The following is a 22,512-nucleotide window of genomic DNA, read 5'->3' as shown; positions in this document are numbered from 1 at the left end:
ACAAATTAGCATCTGTGTATTGAAAAGGCAACTTGAAGCTTTCAGTACACAGAGCCAAAAAAAAAAAAAAGTAATAGAGATTTCCCAGTATTATGTGCCTTGGTGTTGCAAGGCATAACAACATCCTTAATACTGACCCAAATTCTTCAATATTTGGTCCCATGCACTGCTGTAATTTATGTCATGTACTAGTCCAAAAGGACTGTGCATTAGTGATACTCATCAGAATGCAGAAAACTCATGCCCTTGCTCCTCATGCTATCCCTTCACTGTGACGGGAGCGAGATAAGAACGTCACTTAACTTTCTACAAGCTCATCATGACCTCCAGCCAGAACAAATCCTAGACAGCAATATGTCCTTATGAACTCACCCATCCATGCTGCTGGAGAAGCATGATGAGACTAACTAAAAAAGCCTTTGCTTCCACTCTGCAATACACGGCATACTGCTGATGACATTGTGTAATACTGCTACAACCAACTGCACAGCGTCAGTCTGAAGGGACATTTATGTTCCAAGGACTGGGACAACTGAGGCCTTGGGATTCTCAGGCTGGACTTTCAGAAGAGGTCCTACCCTAAGGAGGGTGGCAGAGCAGCAGACTGGTTCCTCAGGGAGCCTGTAGGATCTCCACTGAAAAGTGTTCAAGACATGGACAGACTCTGCAACACAAAACCTGAGCTAGTGCTGGTGGCAGTCCCATGCCAAGCAGGAAGCTGGCCTAGATGATTCGGAATTCCTTTGCAACAAAGAGTTCTATGACTCTGATGTGAGAATTATCACTTATTTGCAGCAGAAGAATTTTTCCACAAAACCACTCCAGCTATCCTGGGTTAAGGAACTTGATATATTTTATGAATCGATGTGGCCTCCAAAATTTTAATGAAATACTGTGAAAAGAAAGTAAAGAAATTCATAGTAGTGAGAAATACCATTTTTTTAATGCTGAGACATGTAGTCTAAATAGAATACTGTCACAGAGGGGAAAAAAGGCTTTTTCAGTTACATGTAATCTAGGCTTTGATAAATACAGTATAATGGAATGTTTTTGCTTTCACTGTTGCATAAAAATCCTGAAAGTTTCACTCCTTTTATAAATGGAAACAATTAATTGTGAAGAGAAATAATGTTAAAAGAAATGTAAAATAAAAAAATTAGTTTAAGAAACTAATGCAAAAATGCTTTAAATAAAGAAAAACAAAGGCATTGGAATCATACACAACACTAAATGATTGTTCTGGACATGTAATGATTCTAGTATCACACAATTAAAGGGCTGTTAAGTTTTTATGGATCAAATGTTACCTAAACTTTCAACAATACTTGCTTTGTCAGGATGTACATTCATCATTCAACTTTTCTTGCATTTTCTATGTCAACTGCAGGAAAAACTGCTACCTCACATGCAAAAAATAGAGCCTCACTTCTTGAAAATGAAACAAATTTTCAGAGATGTGTGCAGAACAGAAAGCAAACAGCCAAAAGAGAATCCAGAAAATAGAGATGGAATGTGAAGAAACAAAAGACCAATGGAAGGCAGTATGAGAAACCTAAGTGATAAGTAAATGAACAAAAACAAGAGTACCAATATAAAACAATAGGATTTGAGGAGGTAGAAAGCAAGTCACACATTCATTACAAGCACAAAAGAAACACAATGCTTGAGCCATGAAACAAATTAGGAGGATCACTACCTAATTACACATACATGTCATCCAACTGTCTTCCCATTACAGAGAAAAAGAAAAAAAAAATAAATCTGGGAAGTCGACCAAAAACATGACCTGAAGGAACTACCTCTACAGAATGTCCCAGAAAGCCCTGCCTGCGTGGAGAGGTCTAAGGAAGAGCAGGGGGCTGCTGCTGCGGCACACGCAACCTCCCAGGACAGACAGAGGTTGCACAACTGTTTGGGTTAATATCAAAGGCAACCTCGAAGAAAGGAAAAGGAAAGGAAAGCAAGCAGCAGCCACACTGAACAGCAGAACTGCTTCGCACGCAGTGCTTAACATATGGAATAAACAGTACCGAGGCAACACAAGGGAACAATTAGTCTAAACGGCTTTGTAAATACCTTGGACAAATACCAGAAGAGAAGAATACTGAGGAAGACACTGACTAATGCAGGAGAGGGAAGGGGCCTCGATGGCTTTTCTGGCCTCCCTCTGTCCTTACGTGCCCTGTATTTGAACACTTGCATTACCCAGCATATAGGCTATTTAAGGTCAGGAAAGCATTGCAGTAGCACAGCTGCCTCCAGCAAGTAGTGCTTGACATCACTAAACCACACAGAAGAGCACAGCCCTTTCATTGGCTTCAACAGCAAATATCTGCGAGCAGAATTGTTTCGCTCTATTTGTACAGGTTTTTCCACTGCACTGTGGCGTCTGCAGCTTCAGTACTAACAGAATCTTGTCCACTGAAACTCCTAAATAGCTGAATGTTCCTCTCCATATATTTTTAGTGGCCCCTGACCAGAAACCAGCTCAAAGAATTTAATTTTAAAATTCAGATAAAAAGAATCTATACTTTCATCATCTAATTTTTCAGTTCTTGCCAAATTGAACTTGTCTTCCTCCATGGGTTGTTTGACACGTACTGCATGCACGTACTGAATATCACACATGAGATCTCTCATTTATATTCTGTAATATTCTTTGTTGACACACAAGTATGTTTTTCCAAACTATACATAAAAAGAGTCTCATTCATTAACACAATGGCCACATGATTTGCTGCCTATAGTCTGCACTTCCATTTAAACATAGCTGAAACTTAGTATAGTTAGAGGATGCCTGTGGCAGGTTCAAAATTCAACAAATCTCTATGATTTTTAAAGGGACTCTTCAGAGTAAAGGAAAGAAGTTCATATCATTCTTGAAGGGGAATCTGTTATACAGGTAAAGACTATTCAACAAAAAAGTCTCACGCTTGATAATGTCTTTTATACATTTTCTCCAAGTAGTCCAGTGTGCAAGTGCTGAAAAGGAGCTGGGGTTTCAGCTAATATCCACATCAGCCAAGCAGCTTGTAGTAGTTAAGTAGCGGGACGGACTGTGACTGTCTCATATGCCTTAAATAAAATAAGCAACGCAATGAATCACATTCTTGACAATAATTAGGGAAAAGGAAACCCCCAGAAATTCTGTAGCCACATTTTAAAAATGTGATGCCATGATTTATTTTAGGAAAATGGCATCTTCCTATAATGGATAATTAAGGAGGTATTAATGTCCCTTTCAAGAAGGCATCAAGTTCAAAATACCACTGATTATTTGCAGGAAAAATTAGGCAGAAACCAAAGGAAATTGAGAGGTGGTACCCAGTAGTACTGTGGGGTCAAGAAGTTTATGGGAAAAAGGCAAGTTGGGAGGGGAACCAGCTCTTATGGTAATGTCAAAGGGTGCACTACAATCCTTTATCACACAAACAGTGGGACCAAGACCCTCCCCGTATATTCTCTTTCCTGCCCGTCAGATTCCCCAGACTTCACAATTCCTCTGTCATACTGAATTCACTGTATTCCCTGTATTGCCACATTCCCTCCTGGAATATCAGTAACAGGAATGTGGTTCCCAGCCGGTACTACCAGCTCTCCCCAATGGGGGGGATGGGGGGCAGAGAGAGAAGACAACGGAGACAATCAAAGCTGAGATCTTTCACATACAGCTTAATTCTGTGTTTCACACTTGTCAGGGGTTATATCTGAAAATTCTTAACTTTTCACATTCCTGTGGTCAGAGATTTGCACCAATTGAATGTGGCCATGTGGAAGCAAGCATTAAACAGTAGCTGAATTTTTGTTAATTGTTTTAAATAATAAAATAGAAAAAGTCTGAAGACAGAACACTTATGTGCAGATCACAATCAGAATGAAGTTCTCTGAAAACAAATGATTTAATCACCATATTCAGAAAGCAAACTGCATATCCCAAATATGCAAAAAATCAACTTCGAGAAAGCATACTTTGTTAAGATACCACGTTCTGTAGTGGTGGGTTTGCATTTACATCAAGAACTGGGAAAAATACCCACGCAGCAACAAAAGTGGGTTCAAAGTGTACTCTAGGAAATCTGAGTTTTCATAACTGTTGAATAAATGTGCCTTTCCATACCCACTGCATTTTCTGCCAAGATTCTAATTAACTCATTTAACTACTGTTTGACAGTTTTAGTAATTATTACCCAGTTAGAATGAATACAGTAGAACAACCAAATCTCAGCTCTGATCTGAAAGAAAAACCTTCTATGACCTGCTCGTGCCACTTTCCATCCTTTTCCAGCAGTCCTAACTAAGCAAAGAGGTCTCAGCCAACCAGACACCAGCAAATCTAATGACCATGTATAAGAAGGAGGATCTGGGCAACTACAGGCCTGTCAGGCCTTGTGCTGGGGAAGGTCATGGAGCAGATTATCTTGAGTGTCATCACATGGCATGCGCAGCACAATCAGGGGATCAGGCACAACCAGCACGGGTTTATGAAAGGTGGTCCTGCTTGACCAACTTGGTCTCCTTCTGTGACAGGGTGACCCATTTAGGGGATGAGGAAAAGGCTGCAGATGTTGTCATTGACAAGCCTTTGACATCATTTCTTACCAAATTCTCCTGGAAGTGCTGGCAGCCCATGGCTTGGACAGCTGCACTCTTCATGGGGTAAAAAACTGGCTGGATGACTGGGCCCAGAAAGTGGTGGTGAATGGAGTCAATTCAGCTGGCAGCTGGTCACTAGTGGGGTTCCCCAGGGCTCAGTTTAAAATCTTTACTGATGATCTGGATGAGCGGATCAAGTGCCTCCTTTTTGAGTTTTCAGATGACACCAAGTTGGGTGGGAGTATTGATCTGCTGGAGGGCAGGAAGGATCTGCAGGGGGATCTGGACATGCTGGATCAATGGGCTGAGGCCAGTATGAGGTTCAATAAGGTGAAGTGCTGGGTCTTGCAACAACCTCTTGCAACGTTAGAAACTTGGGGAACTGTATCTGAAAAGCTGCCCAGTGGAAAAGGACCTGGGGGTGCTGGTCAACAGCAGCTGAACCCGACCCAGCGCGTGTCCAGTTGGTGAAGAAGGCCAATGACATCCTGGTCTATATCAGAAATAATGTGGCCAGCAGGACCAGGGCAGCAGTTGTCTCTCTGTACTCCGCACTGGTGAGGCCATACCTTGAATGCTGTGTCCAGTTCTGGGTCAATCACTACAGCAAGGACACTGAGTTGCTGGAGTGTGTCCAGTTCTGGGTCAATCACTACAGCAAGGACATTGAGGTGCTGGAGTGTGTCCAGAGAAAAGCAATGGAGCTGGTGACAGGTCTGGAGCACAAGTCCTATGAGGAGAAGCTGAGGGAGCTAAAGTGGTTTAGCTTAGAGAGAAGGAGGCTCAGGAGAGACCTTATCTCATTCTCTAACTACCTGAAAGTAGGATGTAGCCAGCTGGGAGTCGTCTTCTTTTCACAAATAACAAGTGATAGGAGAAGAGGAAACAGCCTCAAGTTGCACCAAGGGAAGTTTCGATTGGATATTAGGGAAATTTTCTTCACCTAAAGAATTGCCAAGCATTGGAGCAAGCTCAGAGAAGTGGTGTAATTACCACCCCTGGAGGTATTAAAAAGATGTGTAGATGTGGTACTTAGGGACATGGTGGACTTGGCAGTGTTGAGTTTACATTTGAATGCAATGATCTCAAAGGTATTTTTCAACCTAAATGATTCTACGATCACATTTACTGATAAATTACCAGAAGCCTCAAACTTGTCAGATAATTTTAAAATTTGATGCTGTCAGTAACTTTGAAGCACTTTTCATCTGCAACAGCAATTTAACTCCAAGGAGGCAATCTTTGGAATTAAACCTGTTTAATAACAGAGAAACTACTACTTCAATTGTGATTTCCCAGCAACTTTGCATCTAACTGTTGCTTTTTTAAAAGCAGAATTTAACACCAATATGCTGTCAATGAAAGGAAAAATAGGCCCCAGAAAAACTCCAAATTCCCCTACATATAAATTTTACCTGAACCTGATTTTTACATTGCATTTTGAAGAAACATCTAGTCAGTAATTATTTAGGTAAACATTTAACCCCAGTTACCAGACCCTCCTGCTTGCTCTATTACTGCCATACCAAATGCTGCACAATAAAAAGATGACACCTGCTTCAAATTTCTTTCATCAGCCTAATTAATGATACAGAAAACATTTCAAGGAATTCAAACTGTCCCTACCATTGGTCCAGAGTTCTTTAGAACAAAAGGTCCTATATAAAACGCCCTCAAATATTCCTATTAATTCTTAGGTATGAAAAAAATCCAGCCACCTGTGACAGACCCAGTTCAGTAACAACATGGATTGTTTCTGTTCAGCAGGCTTTCTTTTCCCCACAAAAACATTTCAGGAAATGAAGATGAAACCTGCTTTGTGTGCTCTAATGTCTCAGGAAAATAGCCAAGAAAGGCACTTCAGTACTGTACAAGGAATGTCTGAATGGCAATAAAAATACCCTCCAACCCTCTAAACTCTAAGAGCAACAGAGTCAGTAGAAAAGACAAAAACATCTCGATGTATAAAAAGAATTAGGATTTTTTTGTACAACTGAAATGAACACAATCTAATAAAGTAATTAAAAAATAACTCCTATTGCAGATAGAGAGGAAGATTTCAAAAATACTAAGTACTGGCCTAGCTAGCACTGAAGATGACAGCAACTTTTAATACTGTTGCCAGGATTAGTTTTGACTGATTAAAAGTGCTTTTGACGATCTCATTGTAAAAAATACAAGTCTAAACATATGAGCAACAGTAAAGAATCAAGAACACCTTAACGAATATTAATATCTGATGTCCCCCCCAAAAATTATTTTGTTCCCTTTTTCCTTCATTATCACTCTTTGTAGGTGGATAAACATGTCTAGAAGCAGTGATATCACAATAAAATCCTGAGGAAGATATTTTAGTGGAGTACAGCTTTATAATGATACTTGGAAAAGCCTGTGTTAAAACATGGATTATTACAATGAAAGGTGGCATACTCATAGCACATGATAACTAACATGATACAGAACTGGATGTTTAATTAGGTTAGCCTGAAATAAATTATATGTGCACGTGTGAAAAAATGCAACAACTTAGTGGAGAGATTTCATCTAAAGGAATCAAATGGGTTTAAAATTTGTGAAATTTCTGTAGACCATTCTATCCTAGTCAGAAGTATGCAGAGTGAGTTGAAGGGTGTTGAATCATGTTTTCATTTTCTTTTGTGATTTTTCACTAATGAATTTTTCTATATGTGTATTTCAACCATACAAGAAAATACTTTAAGTGGTTAAGTGCTTCATAAAGCATGTAAAAATACTCCCTCCACCATCACATTACAGAACCTTAAACATACAAGCTGACACTCAGAGCTTGACAAAACCTCCAGAAGACAGAAACCCTTCCCAATACTCAGCTGTAAGTTTTGCTGTGAGACTTGAGGCAACACCGAGCTCTGGATTGCCACAAAAGGTACACGTCAGACCAAAAACTGTCCCATATCCCCCATACAGAGAAACTGGTGCCTCATTACCTAGCAACAAAATTGGTCCCACTGAACTGCCTCAAGTATTTCATACCTCGACAAATAGGTCTAATTGCTTAGTCTCTTAACTGACTTAAAAATCTCACTAACTGAGCCATTTAAAGACAGCATTAACATATCCAGCATTAAAGCACCATTTGGATGATGGACACATAATCTTAGCTCTCCTACAACTATTTCCACTAATTGCTCTATAGCAGCTTCAGAGGGGAAAAAAAAAGAAAAAAAAAAAAAGAAAAAAAAGAGAACAATCAGTACAGTTGAATACCTGGAATAGAAGTACAAGTCAATCTGCTTTGACTGCCAGTCCCAGTCTGTCCTGATCTCTTCTGAAGCTGTCAACACACCATCAAAAGTTGGTAGCAGGAAAGCGGATTATTTTTTGGACACAGGAAGAGTACAAAGCAGAGCTAGATTGGCAATCAGGTTACGGTACTGGCTGCAGTTTCTGAAGACTTGGCTGACAGGGGCATGGCACACACCACAGGCAGTAAATATGTCTGATCCACTGGCCAGGCACTGACCAAACAAAGCTTAATGGAACAAGGAAGCACTGCAAAGCAACAGTCATTCCTCCTGCTTCCCATGTCTGCAAAGATGTTCTGGAATTTGAAGAAGCCATAGACTGCTGCAGATGACTACTATCAATTCTACTGAAATAATCAACTCACATGAATAATCACGTATGCCAAATTGAAGATCTTCTGACTTCTACAAAGCAGACATAAAAAAGGCCTAAGCACAACCATTCATTTAGGGACTGTGCATTAATAATCTGAAACAGCAGGCTTCTACTGGTAGCAGCACGACATGCCAGCTTGAAAGGTGAAGCCCTCCACAGCTCCCCTGTGTCTCAAACATAGCAAGAACCGGTACTCAGCAGTAAATGGGTAATATTCTATGGTTTTCCTCTTCCAACTCCCAGCAGAAAGAACAGGTAACAGACATGAAACATGTCAAAGCAAACACATGTTTCATTTTCTCTTCAATTTTTTCTTCAATCACTGAAAAACATACAGGAACATTCAAAGCCTGAGAGTTCAGATCAGGTTCTTGTTATTCTCCCCTGCCTGTATGAGAAGGTTAAACGCAGTCACCGAACTTTGCATACCACCCTCAGTCACGAAGAACCCTCTGGCACAGCTCCCAGACCAGTAAAAAACCGACCATTTCAGTCCCCAAAGCATGAAGCCTGATCCATTTAAGCAAAACAACTTCTACTGACAGCTGGTTTTCTTAGCATATTCACGTCTGTGTATTTATCAGAGAAAAGCCCTCCAGGACAACAGAGTTTATTGCAGGATTATTTCTGTGAACACAGGGAACACAGCATTCAGTGAGCAACAGTGTTTCTAGCCTAATATAGTTTTTTCTTAAAATGTGAACCAAGATGAACCCATTTTTATGTTCTTTAGCATGGATGACTCATGAAGGAAAAAAAAAAATCACATACATTTAATTTTTTCTCTTAAGAAAAACCCCCAAACCCTTCTGATCCACATTCATGTGCACTGTGCTGATGCAAACTTTTAAGCATTAATAGAGAAATCAGCTGTTCAGTCCTGCACTGATTCTTTGGATTTAGAGTCTAACGACTTTTAATAAATGGGAAACAAAGATACGATGGGAAGTTTTTATTACGAAGTTCCATTCCATATGAGTATCTAGTGTGTACTTTCAATAGAAAGGCAATTTTGAACAAGATGCTTTTTACCAACGGGTTCACTATGAATAACTCATGGAAATGCATCAGACACATAAAGGGTAAATGTCCCAGCAGGTCCTTATCATACCCAAGAGCAGGGCTGTGCCTCCCTAGCTCATTTGTACAATCCTCTTCCCAAAGCACAGCAGCTCACAGCATAGGACAGAGAGCAGCCTGAGACAAGTCCCCTGCCCTGAGGTGGGAGGAAGGGAAGGATGAGTTGGGGACACACTCACGGATGCTGACAAGCACCAATCCCTCAAGTTGTGTGGTCAGTCTGTGTGGTTTCCCAGCTTACCACTTCCTACAGAAGTGTTCAGAAACTGTTTTCTATGATATTACAGTAAAGATGGTAGTTTTTTAAAAACAAATACAGCTCATAAATATCCCATGTTTCAATTTTAACTTGATCTAATTCTGAAATAATTGAAAGTAACTGTTATTGGCATCTGCTTGATGTAATGCAACAAAAGGTCAGAAGAATTCTTAAAACTATAGAATGTAAGCTTTTTAAGTGACTGATTTCAAATTAAGGAAACATTAAAAGTTGCTGTTAATGTGTTTTGAACAAATAGTATCCAAATGAACTTTTCAAATTAGCATGTTTTAATGAAAGAATTAAACCAGGTATTGTTATGAATAGTTATTGATGAGATTTTTATAAATTAATACAAGCATTTCCCATCCCTAAATGTGGGGTTGGTTGGTTGGTTGTAAGCACTGCACCTGACACTCCTGCAGGCAGACTTCACACCATACAAATCAATAAAGCGCCAGTATTGACTTGAATGATGCACAATTCTTCTCTACTGCACTTCTACCTGCTGCTTCAATGTGTGAACCTTTTCAAGCTAACCAGTGTACTAACATCTTCAACCCAAACCGTAAAAGGTGGACTTTTCTCTGATTTTGGAAATTTCTCTTCCAGAGTCTATGACAAAGTGCAGTCAAAGTCTTAGAAGTATTATGCCTACTATCCATTTAAAAAAATAGACCAAATGTGTTTTACAAAGACCCTTCAAAGCAAAAAACCTATATTCACATTTCTAGGACTCAAATTTGCTGACAAGATCTGTGGGTATGTATCATGTTTAGAAAGGGCAGTGCGGGAATGCATGTTTATATGGCAGAGCACAAAGCAATGAAACCTCTTGGGAAAGCAGGAGATAACTCACTTTACACAAACAGGCCCTTTTCCTCTTATTGCTCTACAAACCTGAAATGTTATTTCATATGTCAGGAAAATGCTATTCCCGTTTGCTCATGCTTCCTAAACTGAACATATTTTAGTATTAGCAAAATAATTGTGGGAATTTGGTATTTTTCACATTTTGTTGAGTTCTTGGGAATGTTATGTTGGGAACCATCAACTACTACTTGGTACACCTCAAAATCTGCTGCATAGAAAAAATACACTGGTAATTTGCTTACATGGCTTTTGTAGATCCAATTACTGTGAGCAGCAGGAAAGACCTTTATAAGCAGAACACAATTCAAATGTAACATGCCATGGCCTCAAGTCATTAAACTAATCCTGAGGGCTTCTTGAGGCTTTTTGTACTTTTGGCAAAAAGTATAAAGAAGTACACATTGTTTCTTCAGTTCCCAAACATTGGGAAGTTAAATATCTAGACTGTCAGCCCCTGCTAAACACAGCAGAGATTGGTTTTGGGAAAGAACAAGAGAGAACTGTATATTTGCTATTAAAGGATAATTATACAAACACTGGAAACATACCCATACATTTTTTCATGGCACATAAGAAGGAGCCAGTAGCATAAAGGGAGGTGCAACGGCTCACAAATAACTCCAGTAATTATGCATTATCAGTATCTAGATACTATGACGAAAATGTTACAAATGCAGATGAGTTAAGTATCTCAACTTCAACACACAGATAATGTGACAAGGTGTGGCACAGAACTCCAGGGTTTACTGGCACGATTTTAACATGACTGCATCAGCTATAAATGACAAAAGCCATAAATACATCAGAATGTCAGGTACATACCAACACCACTCAAGTATCTTTCTGCTGTATCGCTCTACATCACACATTTAAAATCAGATGCTCTTTCGGGCACTGAGAGAAAATGCAATACTTCTGGAAGACAAAGACTTCCTTTGTATCACTATTCTGCTAGGTATCAAGAGGTTAACATCTATCTAAAGATCCTGCTGAAAGGGGGAAAATACGCAAAATACACAATACATCATTAGCTCGTGGATGATTTAGACAGATATACCTGGGTGGCCTGAAACATACTTAACTACCAACATGTGACTACAGCTGGAAATACAATGGAAACTAATGGTAGCCCATTTGCTTTTAAGAGTTCAGAAAAAGAGTCCTTTGGAACATAAAAAGATAATTACATATTTGACTACTATTATTCCCTCAACTGATGCTGACAAAAAAGAATGAATTAATGAAAAATATGAAAATGTGAAAGCTACTAAATACATTACCTGTGTGTTTGCACATGCACATGTAACCTATGTTTTCTTAAAGTATCTCGGAAGTCTAATGTCTTTATCTAAGTCAAATTCTGGGGTTTTTTCCTAAATCCTGTTTTCTTTTCCTAATCCAGGAGTTTATCTAGATCAATACTCTGTTGATTAAAATGACAAGATACTATGTTCCTTCACTCACACAAACTTCATCCCCAAGTTATTATAAAATTGTGGTAGTCAGTATTTCCCATTTTTCCTTTACACAGAAGAGTCATCACTTCAGTTTAGATGAAAGTCAACTGCCCTATTAGCAAAAAAACAACGCACTACTGAAACCATGCTAGACCAGTTTGAATGTGGTATACCTGAAAAGTCTAACACAGTTAGACTAACACAGTCTGACAGTTATTTTAAGGAATATAAGACAGATACTGAAGACAGGGAGAACCATTAAAACATTCTCAATTTCAGAAAAGAAGAAAAGAAATTTAATGAAAACAGATTGATTCTTAGTCCTCAGTCTTCTACTTTAGGAGTAAAAATCCATTTCTCAGCAAATTTTCCAACTGGTAAACAGATCAGCAAGGTTCAATACTCTTAAAATGAAATATTCAGATATTCTCCTGAAAAAAGTAATTTACTAAAGCTGCAAATTCCAAATGCATAGTTAACCAAGTCCTTTAGCTTCTATAACAATAGTTTATTCAAATGTATTATGTTTATATAGAGAACTTACCTTCCCAAAAGAAAAAAAATTAAAGATTTCCCTCCACAATGCTACCACTATGTTGTACCGTATAAGCCATTCAAAATATACAGCCACAGGAAAGGACAAGCATGATTTTTAGAGACTGTGATGCTACAAGAATATCACGTACAAACTGAACTAGCTGAGAGAAGATCTGTTATTCCTCCATCACATACATACACACACACACACACACACACACACACACACACACACACACACAGAAATGCACTTGAAGCAACCACTGTAACTTTAAGTAATTTAAGGCAATAGTATGCTATCAACTAGTATGTTATCACATGTATCAGGAAAAAATAGAAAAGTTCTGAGATGAAGTAAATATTCCAGAAAAAGCCTCTCACTCACTGTTCAATACGTGGGGAGAGGTACAGCTTAGGAAACACCTGAGTAGCTTCTGCGTCCTCAAAACTAACGGAGAGAAGTGCAACATCTTCTCCAGGGTCTTCATTCACATCCTGTACAGATAAAAGCAATATAAAATGGTAAATAACAAACTGAATATTTAAAAGCTTCCAGATAAGAACTAATAAATCAAATACGAATTTATTTACGAGATGCTTAAGTGAGGAATCTAAACTGGAACCTTTGCAAAACAGGTTGCAAATTTATTCTTTCTTACTATACTGACACTTTAAAGGTATTTTGGTCTGCTTAATTTTCTTTAATCAAAATAAAATTACTGAGTTATGAAGTATACAGTACTGTAGTTCTTCTTCAACTCTGTGAACTGTAAATTTCAGTACAGATACTGATTTAATTTTTATGAATTCCTGGTTTGACATCAGACGCAAATGCCAAAGGATTTTTTAAAAATATTGTAATATCATTGAGTTATGACCACACATTCTGTTTATTTTTTAAAGTAGCTTATGGTTCAAACTTTCTAGTGTATTGTATTCAACTCCTGTTGTGGATGAAAAACATTTTTGCAATTAGAAATTTATATCTAGAAGTCACTGCCCCCCAGTTTCCTGCAAATTAAACCTATGCATTACTTTCAGCAAAGACTGCAGACTCCAGGAAAGTACTGTAGGAAAAAAGAAGAAAAAGCATGCTAAATACAAGTTAATCTTAATGTATTCACAGTTGAGGCTTTCTTTATATCAGAACAATCAGTTACAGCTTTGGGATCATCTAGAACAAATTGTTTCTGGTTAGGACCTGACATCCCTCCAATTCATAAATCACATACAGTATGACCAAGTGTATTTCTGTCATGCACAACTTCTTTTAAGCCCTTGACCTCTAGTTAGAAAGTAATGAGTTAGTAGCACAGTCACCTTCACTGACAGCAAATAATACAGTGCCACTTTCTGCTCACAAATAAATCTTTCAACATGTTTGTTCATATGTACATAGCAACTTGCCAACATGCCTTTGTTCTTATCTGTTTTGGAAAAATAGGAGAGGAAATAAGATATGTGCTCAAAGCAGGATCAACATGGTGCAGAGTGCCCTGGTATGCTCTATCCTCAGGCAGCTGTGAGGAAGGAACAGGCAAACTGCTAAGTATTCCTAGGAGGTCCTGCCCTATGTGGGGAGAAAAAAAATAAGCGACCACTGAGCGGTTTCAGGAAGGCAATCTCGTGCCATTTGAAGCTCTGGCAGGACCAGAACTGTTGATGTCCAGAGAGACGAGCTGCGTACCAGCTATTACGTGCAGAACACTACACGCCAAGAAACTTAGTGATAAGCTGCAAGGAAGAATAGGTCTTAAAAAAGCCTAATTGTCTTAGATGAAAAATGAGACAGAACTGACAGTGTTTTCTTAAATTCTGCCTTGGTGTGCAGCTCACTTCTGACAGATGAAAGAAAACTGTACTCTTAGAACTGCTTGTAAAATGGTCACAAGCACACTACGGATGGAAATAAGAGCACAGTTTTAACCCTAAGTTGCAGGACAACACTCCATAGGAGGACAAACAATAGCTCTTTTCCTGTTGTGATATGATTGTGGATTAGCATTATGTGACGTGGGGTTGCCTGTAACAGCAAGGGACGTGATCTCGTGATCCAAAATGTTCCCTTAAGTGTTACGTTTTTAAGTGGTACTATCATCTGGACTAGAGAAAACAGAACAGATTACAAAACCTTTATCAACAAGACAAATAACAACAAAACACACCCAAGAGTACAATCTATCCTGACCCTTTAACCAGTATTTCATGTATTTCCATCATTAAGCAAAAAAAAGTTAAATAAGGAACAGCTTTCAGTTCTGAAGCTGAGTATAGCATTAACTGGCTTTTTTCCATTAATTTGCTAATTGTCAATCAAACGAGAACTATTAAGAGAGATTAAACAGCAACGCTTTTAATGCTAATAACAATTAAAAAGATTTTATTTTAATGGGCATTCTTCAAGAGATGACAGGTACATAAAATGGTTAGGTTGATGAGAAGCTCAGTGTAACCCTGTGATGTGCATTTGCAACTCAGAAAGCCAACCATACCCTGGTCCAGATCTAAAGCAGTGTTGCCAGCTCAATGAGGGAAAGAATTCTGCCCTCCTGCTCTGCTCTGCTGAGACTCCACCTGTGGTGCTGCATCCAGCTCTGCCATGCACAGTAAATCCTCTCTTTAGCCTTACATTCATGATTAGTGCTAAAAGTAGATGTGCTCACGGAGTTTGACACCATGTGTAAGACCAGTTTCTGGAATACTATCAGGTGCTTACTGATTGAACAAAGTCAAAAGAAGGAAACAGAAAAACCCAACTTCAAAACAGACCAGGTGATTGCCACTACAGCATACATTAACACATACAGAAATATTACATTGTATTTTTTGTGCTCACTAGTGAACTTCATATGAAGACTCATGCCAGAGAAAAAAAACCCACACAACCACATAAATCATCTCTTAATCTTTGCATGTTAAGCTGCAGTAAAATGAACTGTGTAGTAAGAGAAATAAATTGAGACATGATATTTTTCCATTTTACAAAAATACACACAACAAACATGACTACAACTCCTGCTGCCAGCACAGCACCGTGTTATGTTCACACAGCTACTGTCCAATGCAAATCTACATAAAGAAACTGGCATTCTTCTATAACTACCACTTTTCAAATGGATGCATATTTTCAGCCCTGAGAAATGAAAATTGTTACTTTAAAAAGACCCAAAACCCAACCCAGCATTCCTGTAGTTTTTAAAAGAAGCAGTGCAGTAACACTATGAAGCTGCTCGACCTTATTGTTCAGGTAGAAACAGACTTACAACAAACTCCCTTCTATCTGACACCATACCATTTATCCCTTTCAGGCTTTGTTACTTTTATTTATGGAAGAAGCTGCTTGCTAGAAGTGCATTCAACACTAGCATATCTGTTAGAACTGCCGTTTATAAAACCAAACCAAAACCACATGTCCTACAGATAAACTGTGGAAAACTTTTCAACTAATAAACTTTTTTGATGTTGTCTGTGCCAGTTACAACTTAACTCCTTCTGTGATCTCTGTCCCAGTCATCTATAGAAACCTGTAAGTGATTAGGTGAGAAGATGGAACCTTCTAATACCAGGCCACGACATTTGCCCAGAACAGGGGCTGAGATCTTTTCATTACACCACAGTGTCCAAAGGCAAATGTTTTAATGCTTCTTATCAAACCCTCTACAGACAGTATTTTCCCTTTTCCCATTTCTGCACATCTATTTATATCAAAGAATAGACCAGATCTGAATAGAGCAGCAAGGTAAAAGTCACCTCTATTCTTGTTTTTCAGCTGTCTTCAAAAGATAAGAGTGACATCCAACTGCTTTGGCAATATTATACCCCTTTACAGAAAAAAAGGAGAGGGTTGCTGAACTTGAGTCACAACTCAAACTCATTTTTTAGTATTTAAGCATCCATGCTTCTTCTTCTTATAATTTGTATGTAGCTCACAACACAATAGATGCTTTTATTAAACAAATTAATTTTATATTCAAGAAAAATTGATTTTGTAAGAATGCAGAATGGCAATTTTCTATAAATGTTACATTTCAAGGTTAGAACTGCCATAATAAAAGTGCCATTTTATACTTACAGAACTTTTTCTACATATGACTCTACAGAAGGTATTACTAAAATGAACTTCTAACTGAACAGAGAACTCATCCTGGGCCACAGGAATTTTGAGGTTTAAAAACTGAATGTTAAAATGCTCGAGATCACTAGTTAAACATGTGATAATGCACACCTATTAATTTTTCCACAACAGTCTCATGCCTGATAGTAAAAACCCAGCCTCTAGAACACTGCAATGTAAAAGTTCCAATACAAATTTTCATGGTGCCTTTCTGCCACCTTGCTACTATGTCCTTTTTTTTAAAAAAATATTTTTCTCATTTCTGAAAATGTCCATTCAAATCAAACATGAAAAAAATGGATACACCCCTTAACACTGAAAACAGCTTTTCTTCTCAAGAACTGCAAGGGGTTTCCTATGTTTACAGAATACTTCGCACAATGGGACCGCTCATGCTTGTCTAAACCTCCAAAGCAATGTGGTGAGAAAAAACAACAACAAAAAAATCTAGACATTTTAAACCCATAGGCTTTTTTTTCCTATTACAGAAACCTAGTAACAATTTACAAAAATAAACAAAACTTTTCATAAACAGAAAAATCATGGTATTTGATTTTAATTTACCATTTTTCTACTTAGCCAGTGCAGAGGAAAGGTTTATTAAGTACGCATTTTCAAAACTCGAACAAGAGAACATGTGAAAATATAAATGCAGAACAGAAGAGATTAAAATAGAAGTCTGAAGGAATTTAGAAATTTTTCCCCCATATACCTCATAAAAGGACTTCGAGTATCACAAAACCCCAAAGAAAAACTTAAAATTCTATTTCCAATTGTATCAGCACTGTGTTAACAGCCATTTGTTAGTTTTTGTTTCTATTAATCACAAATTACATTTAAATGCATGTTTCAATGTTTACAGCTGCTGCCTTTCCAAGATCTTTAATCTTTTTACAAAGTTAGTAGGAGCTGTTTATGAAAATTACCATCAAAACCACTTAAAATACACTATCCAAACGGCATTGTTTTCTCATATCCTACCTACTGTAATTGAAAACTGGGAATTTACTGGAACTGACAATTTATTATGAGTCAGATGGTTGATAGCCAGGCCAACCAAAACATCTGCTCTGCACAGTCACAACTGCTATAACCCATTTCCTCTTGTGCCTGGAGTCCTACCAAGTTGTACATTAGAGTTCCTTTTCCTTAAAGATGCAGAGTATGGAAAATCAGTTATTACCTTTTCTTCATTATCAGAAAAAAGGACTGCATTGCAGCTTCTGATTAAAGTATAGTTTTGAGAGGAAGTATTTCTGTATTTGGCACACAAGTGCAATTCCCTGCCCAAACAGTAATGCTTACAAAGGTAAATGACTTCAGTCTTGTCCTGGGCAGTAGCAGGATCTGTCTTTCCATGAAAGACTCAGGATGGAGGGGGTATGAGGCTGGGAGGAGTGCGTGCAATGGGGTGATGCATAGATCAAGGATGTGATATTGAGAGCCTGGTCCAGTGTGATTAACTCTAACAAAAGTGAGAAGAAAAGAAACTTCAAATTTGGTAGAAAGGATGGGCATGTGTATGCAGGAAGAGTATTGGCATGCTTTGGGGAGGACAAGCAGCTTCTGACCTTGGACACAGGAAATAAGGGGGTTGAACTTTGGGTAAGACTGTTAAGTCTGTATTCTGGTGTGGGGATAAAAGTGAGGGAAGAAAGAGAACACAAACTGTTAAACCTATTGGATGTTCCTTTGAGAAATGAGATGCCTCACAGACGACTGACATTGTAGATGCCTCCCAACAACATGGTGAGGCCAAATCTGCTTCAGGAGGGAGGTTCCCAGTCCCAGCCAATTGCTCCTACTTCTTGCTGGAGGTTTCTGACCTCTCCGCTCTCACATCTCTTCAATAATTGTTTTTGTGGTATGACTAATTGAAGGAATGGAAAACTTGAACAAATGAGGAAGGGATTGCTTAAAATAAACAAAGGATAAACTTACATGATGTGATGGAGGTTGTTGGGGAAGGTGGAATAAGAAAGGCAGAATACAGATGAGAACAGAATGGAGGGAGGAGACCTTGATCTTAACATCTGCAGCCAGCTTATATTAAGTGGGTCTTCCAACAGACACTTACTTGCTGTAGTACCTCTCAGCCCTACCAAGTCAGTCAGCTTCACTGAACTTGAGCATGAAATTTATATTTCAGGATCCTTTCTGAAAAAAAGAAAGGTCTCCAGAAGAGAAATGCATGAGAATAGCATGCATTCAGAAATCGAATTTCTTAGTGTCACATTTATTTCATGTAATCCTGCATGATACATACCTGTAACATACTTATTAATGACTGATCAGAGTAGAATTTGATTTTTGAAGTTGAAGTATGAATTACACCAGAGAAATACACAACACTGTTGCTTCCTTTGTATTAACAGGCCTCTTGCTTCACAAGAGTTCACAATGTTTGGCTTTTTCCCAGCATATGACAGTTGAAAATAAAGCACAAGCAACTTATACCCTTATTGTGTAGCAGTTTCACCAGCCAGCTTTGAGCAGCTACAAGTTCTCCCTATCTTTTCCTTTATCTAGTGTGGGGTTTTTTTTTTTTTTTTTTTTTGGTTTTTTGTTTTTTTTGTTTTTTTTTTTTTTTAAATAACAAAACACACTGGGGGAAAGCAGGCTAAGGAATGTGGAGTGGCAAATGAGACTGAGAAATCTGCTGCACTCTAGGGAGAATATTTAATCACTCCAGGAAATTCTTTCTCCTGTCTTCCAGGAAACCCACCAGGTCTGATCAAGGAGTGTTGATTCTTTAAATAGGATTTTTAATGAAAACAAAGGCAGTTACCTTGAGTGCACTGCTCATGGCATCAAAGCATTCCATACACAGTCCCTTTCCCAAGGTAAAGCAAGTAAAACACTCTGGGCAAAGCACATTTCAACTCAGGGTTGTTTCGTTTTTAAAAATTACATGGAAATTGTAAGCCGGGAACAACTTTGTAAAATCTGAAGGCAAGCTTCTAGCACAGCATACTGGGTTTTCTTCATTAAACAAAATAAAACAAATATCTACTGAGCATTAAAACTATCAGCAAGACCTCCAAGTACACCACTGGGAATCAACAGCTGAACAGGAAAACGAGGGATGTTACACAAACAATGTGACATCCCAGGGGTTCTTTTCATTGTCATTGTTCAGGGTTTTCTTGTTCAACATTTATATATGAATCTGTTTTGTCTATACTTCTTTCTTTTGTTATGGTCACAGTAATTTACCACTACTTTCACAGTATGATTTACTGTTGAAGAGCTAGGTAAAGTATGTTGTTAGTTAAGAAAGTGTGAAGGGTTAAAAGTAAAGAATAACATTCTTGTCCATGAAAATACATGCTAGATTCAAAACTTTCAAGATTAACGAAATTTCACATTATAAAAATTAATTTAGTTTGACAGCAGAAAAAGTTGTGGTGACACTTTCAGCACAACAATACTGTTTGTTTAGGTCTGAAAAACAATCTCGGAAAACAAGGCAGATTTCTTTAATCGTCAAAACCATGTTTTGGCAAGTTTGAGACTCAAATCTGAAATACATAATATAGGTGTGGCATAGCATAAAATTAATAATGGGTGCAGTATAAAATTAATATTTTTTAACTGATGTCAAGCAATTTAAAATGTTTTTACACATTCATTTTTACACACAAGAGATACAAAATATATTTGCAAACAAGGATCATTCTATCATACTGACTGAATCTAAGTCTTCACTTGTTAAGTATGTTTTGACGACCCTACAGCAGAGAATATTTAATATTTTAAGAAGAGACTGATATGTAAGATGCTGATGATCTTATATTTCATTTCATTCAATGAAACTTAAGTATGAGTACCCTAAACCAGGACACTACTCCAATATCAGATATCACATTCAGATTAAAATAAGATTTAAAACCAGCATTTACTGAATTTGGAATACATCTGCAAATGAATTATTTTTTTTTTAACCAACACAAAATAGGAAGAAATATTAGAAATCTAGATTGCTGGGTAATAAGCTCAGATCTGGCTTTTCTGTGCATTCATGAAAAAGGTTTTCCTTCCTAGAAAATTTAGGACATTGATTTATCAAAGACTACCTAGGAGTGCTGCATAATTTTTGTTTTGTTTCCTTCTAACCTACCTTCTAAGCAGACCACATAAATCATTAAGTTATTGTAAAACACTACAGTTTTGTCACTAAATAAATTCCCCTGAGAGACACCCCCCTGCCCTATCACTTTGATGAAGTTCTGTAGGCAAGAAGGAGATTCCAATACCACCATATCTTTCCTAGAACCTCAAGAAAAGCACCTTTAGGCTGACAGGAGCACCTGCCTCTGCCATCACCAGCTGATAATGGGGTGAACAGTGTTCAGAGACTGCAGAGCTTAGTTTTTCACTGTTCTTAAACAGCAACCAGCAGTTGCATCCATCCAAACCAAGCTAATGCTGCCATGTCCTGACAAACAGCTACTTCCTCAAGCTGTACTTATGACACATTTTTTAATGTAAGCCCTGTTTTTAAACTTGTTTTCCTGATAAAGATTTGGCGACACATAAAATCTGGAATTCAAATCCTTCATTAGGATTTCAACCAAGACTCAAAACTCTCCAGACATCTCTTCAGTTGACTGGAGTGTAATTTATTTGGAAAGTAATATTTGCATTCCTTTCCCCCATTTTACTGATTTCTCATCTCTTTAAAAATAGCAATGTCATTCCAAAGGCCAAAGAACAGTCATCTTGTGTCCAGCAGCAAACAAAGTCTCCTAAAAAGTACCCAAGTACTTAACTAGAGGACCAAAAAATCATTAATACAATTGTAAATAAAGTAATTTTCTTGCTAAGCTAACCTTGTAATTGCCAAGTACAGCTCTTCTATACATGCATATTTATATGTATAGATTGACAAAACAAATTTAACAGTTTAGTATACAGGGCTCATGGCTGAAAAATTCAGAGGTAACAAATATATTTGGGAAGAACATAATGTATTTGTGCAAGCAAGGATTCTAGGTACAGAGCTGACACTTAGAATGACACCATGACACTAACAAGAGTACTGTTTTGAAGATAATGAAATAGTTCATTGATACAATTAATAGATCTCACAAAAAAAAGAGCAAAAGTTAAAATACTGTGAAAGAGACACCAACTCTAAGTGTTTCTGTAACTGTGTTGTGGTTGCAAGTCAGCAGAAGTATTTATATTTTAAATCAATTCAACTTTTAAATAAAAGCTTTTTCCCTTGCTCTCCACATATTCTTCCATGTTCCTGGTTCAGTGAACATCTCTGCAAAATCAGAAATACTATAGATTACATGGGTCACAACAAGAACACCAGAGTAAAGCCATATCCTGAGCTATGTCTTCAGTGAACCAGGAAGTACCAACATGATTTCACAGATGAAAAAGTGAATAATCAAAGTGTAAGGTAAAAACAAGCAAAGTTAAACTTGTTCAGTGGTCTTTCACCAGTGCAACTTAGCACTGCTGACCTGATTTAAAAATATGAAACATTTTATTTTAAAAGGAAGTGTCAATATTAAAACTTAATGGCTATGAGTTGCTTTGTCAATTGCTGTTTCCTGAGAATAACAGGAATGTTACTTAATAAAGTTCACAGGACCTTTGATTCACAAACTGCTGTTCTGCATTCCCATCTCAAGGATATATTTGTATGCCTTTTCCAGAGAAAAGAAATTATTATTATCCCCTCAATTCACAAGCTGTTATTATGCATTTCAAGGGTATAATATTTTTATCTCTTTTCCAAAGAATTCTATTACCCCCTTGTCTCATTATTCCATTTATGTCTAATGGATCTTAAAAATAGGAGCATGTGTCTGTGTGGGGCATTCAATGCTTTGAACAAAGAATATGGAAGTCAGAGCATCCTGCCCCCTTGAGCCCTATTTACAAACATTCAGCTTTCCAACAAACGACATACTTAGTCTGCA

General features: G+C 37.8%; 1 protein-coding gene across 1 annotated transcript in view; it reads right to left on the bottom strand.

Moving 5' to 3' along the window:
- The window catches only part of BABAM2 (BRISC and BRCA1 A complex member 2), a 162,505-nt gene that overhangs the window by 63,205 nt on the left and 76,788 nt on the right, over positions 1 to 22,512 (bottom strand). Inside the window, exon 7 of the mRNA XM_083857094.1 lies at positions 12,845 to 12,954. Within this exon, the coding sequence (XP_083713220.1) occupies positions 12,845 to 12,954 (110 nt within the window). The remainder of the gene's footprint in view (positions 1 to 12,844; positions 12,955 to 22,512) is intronic.

This window comes from Zosterops lateralis (genome assembly GCF_965231275.1).
Source record: "Zosterops lateralis genome assembly, chromosome: 3".
Lineage (NCBI taxonomy): Eukaryota > Metazoa > Chordata > Aves > Passeriformes > Zosteropidae > Zosterops > Zosterops lateralis.
This window is presented reverse-complemented; position numbering and strand designations above follow the sequence as displayed.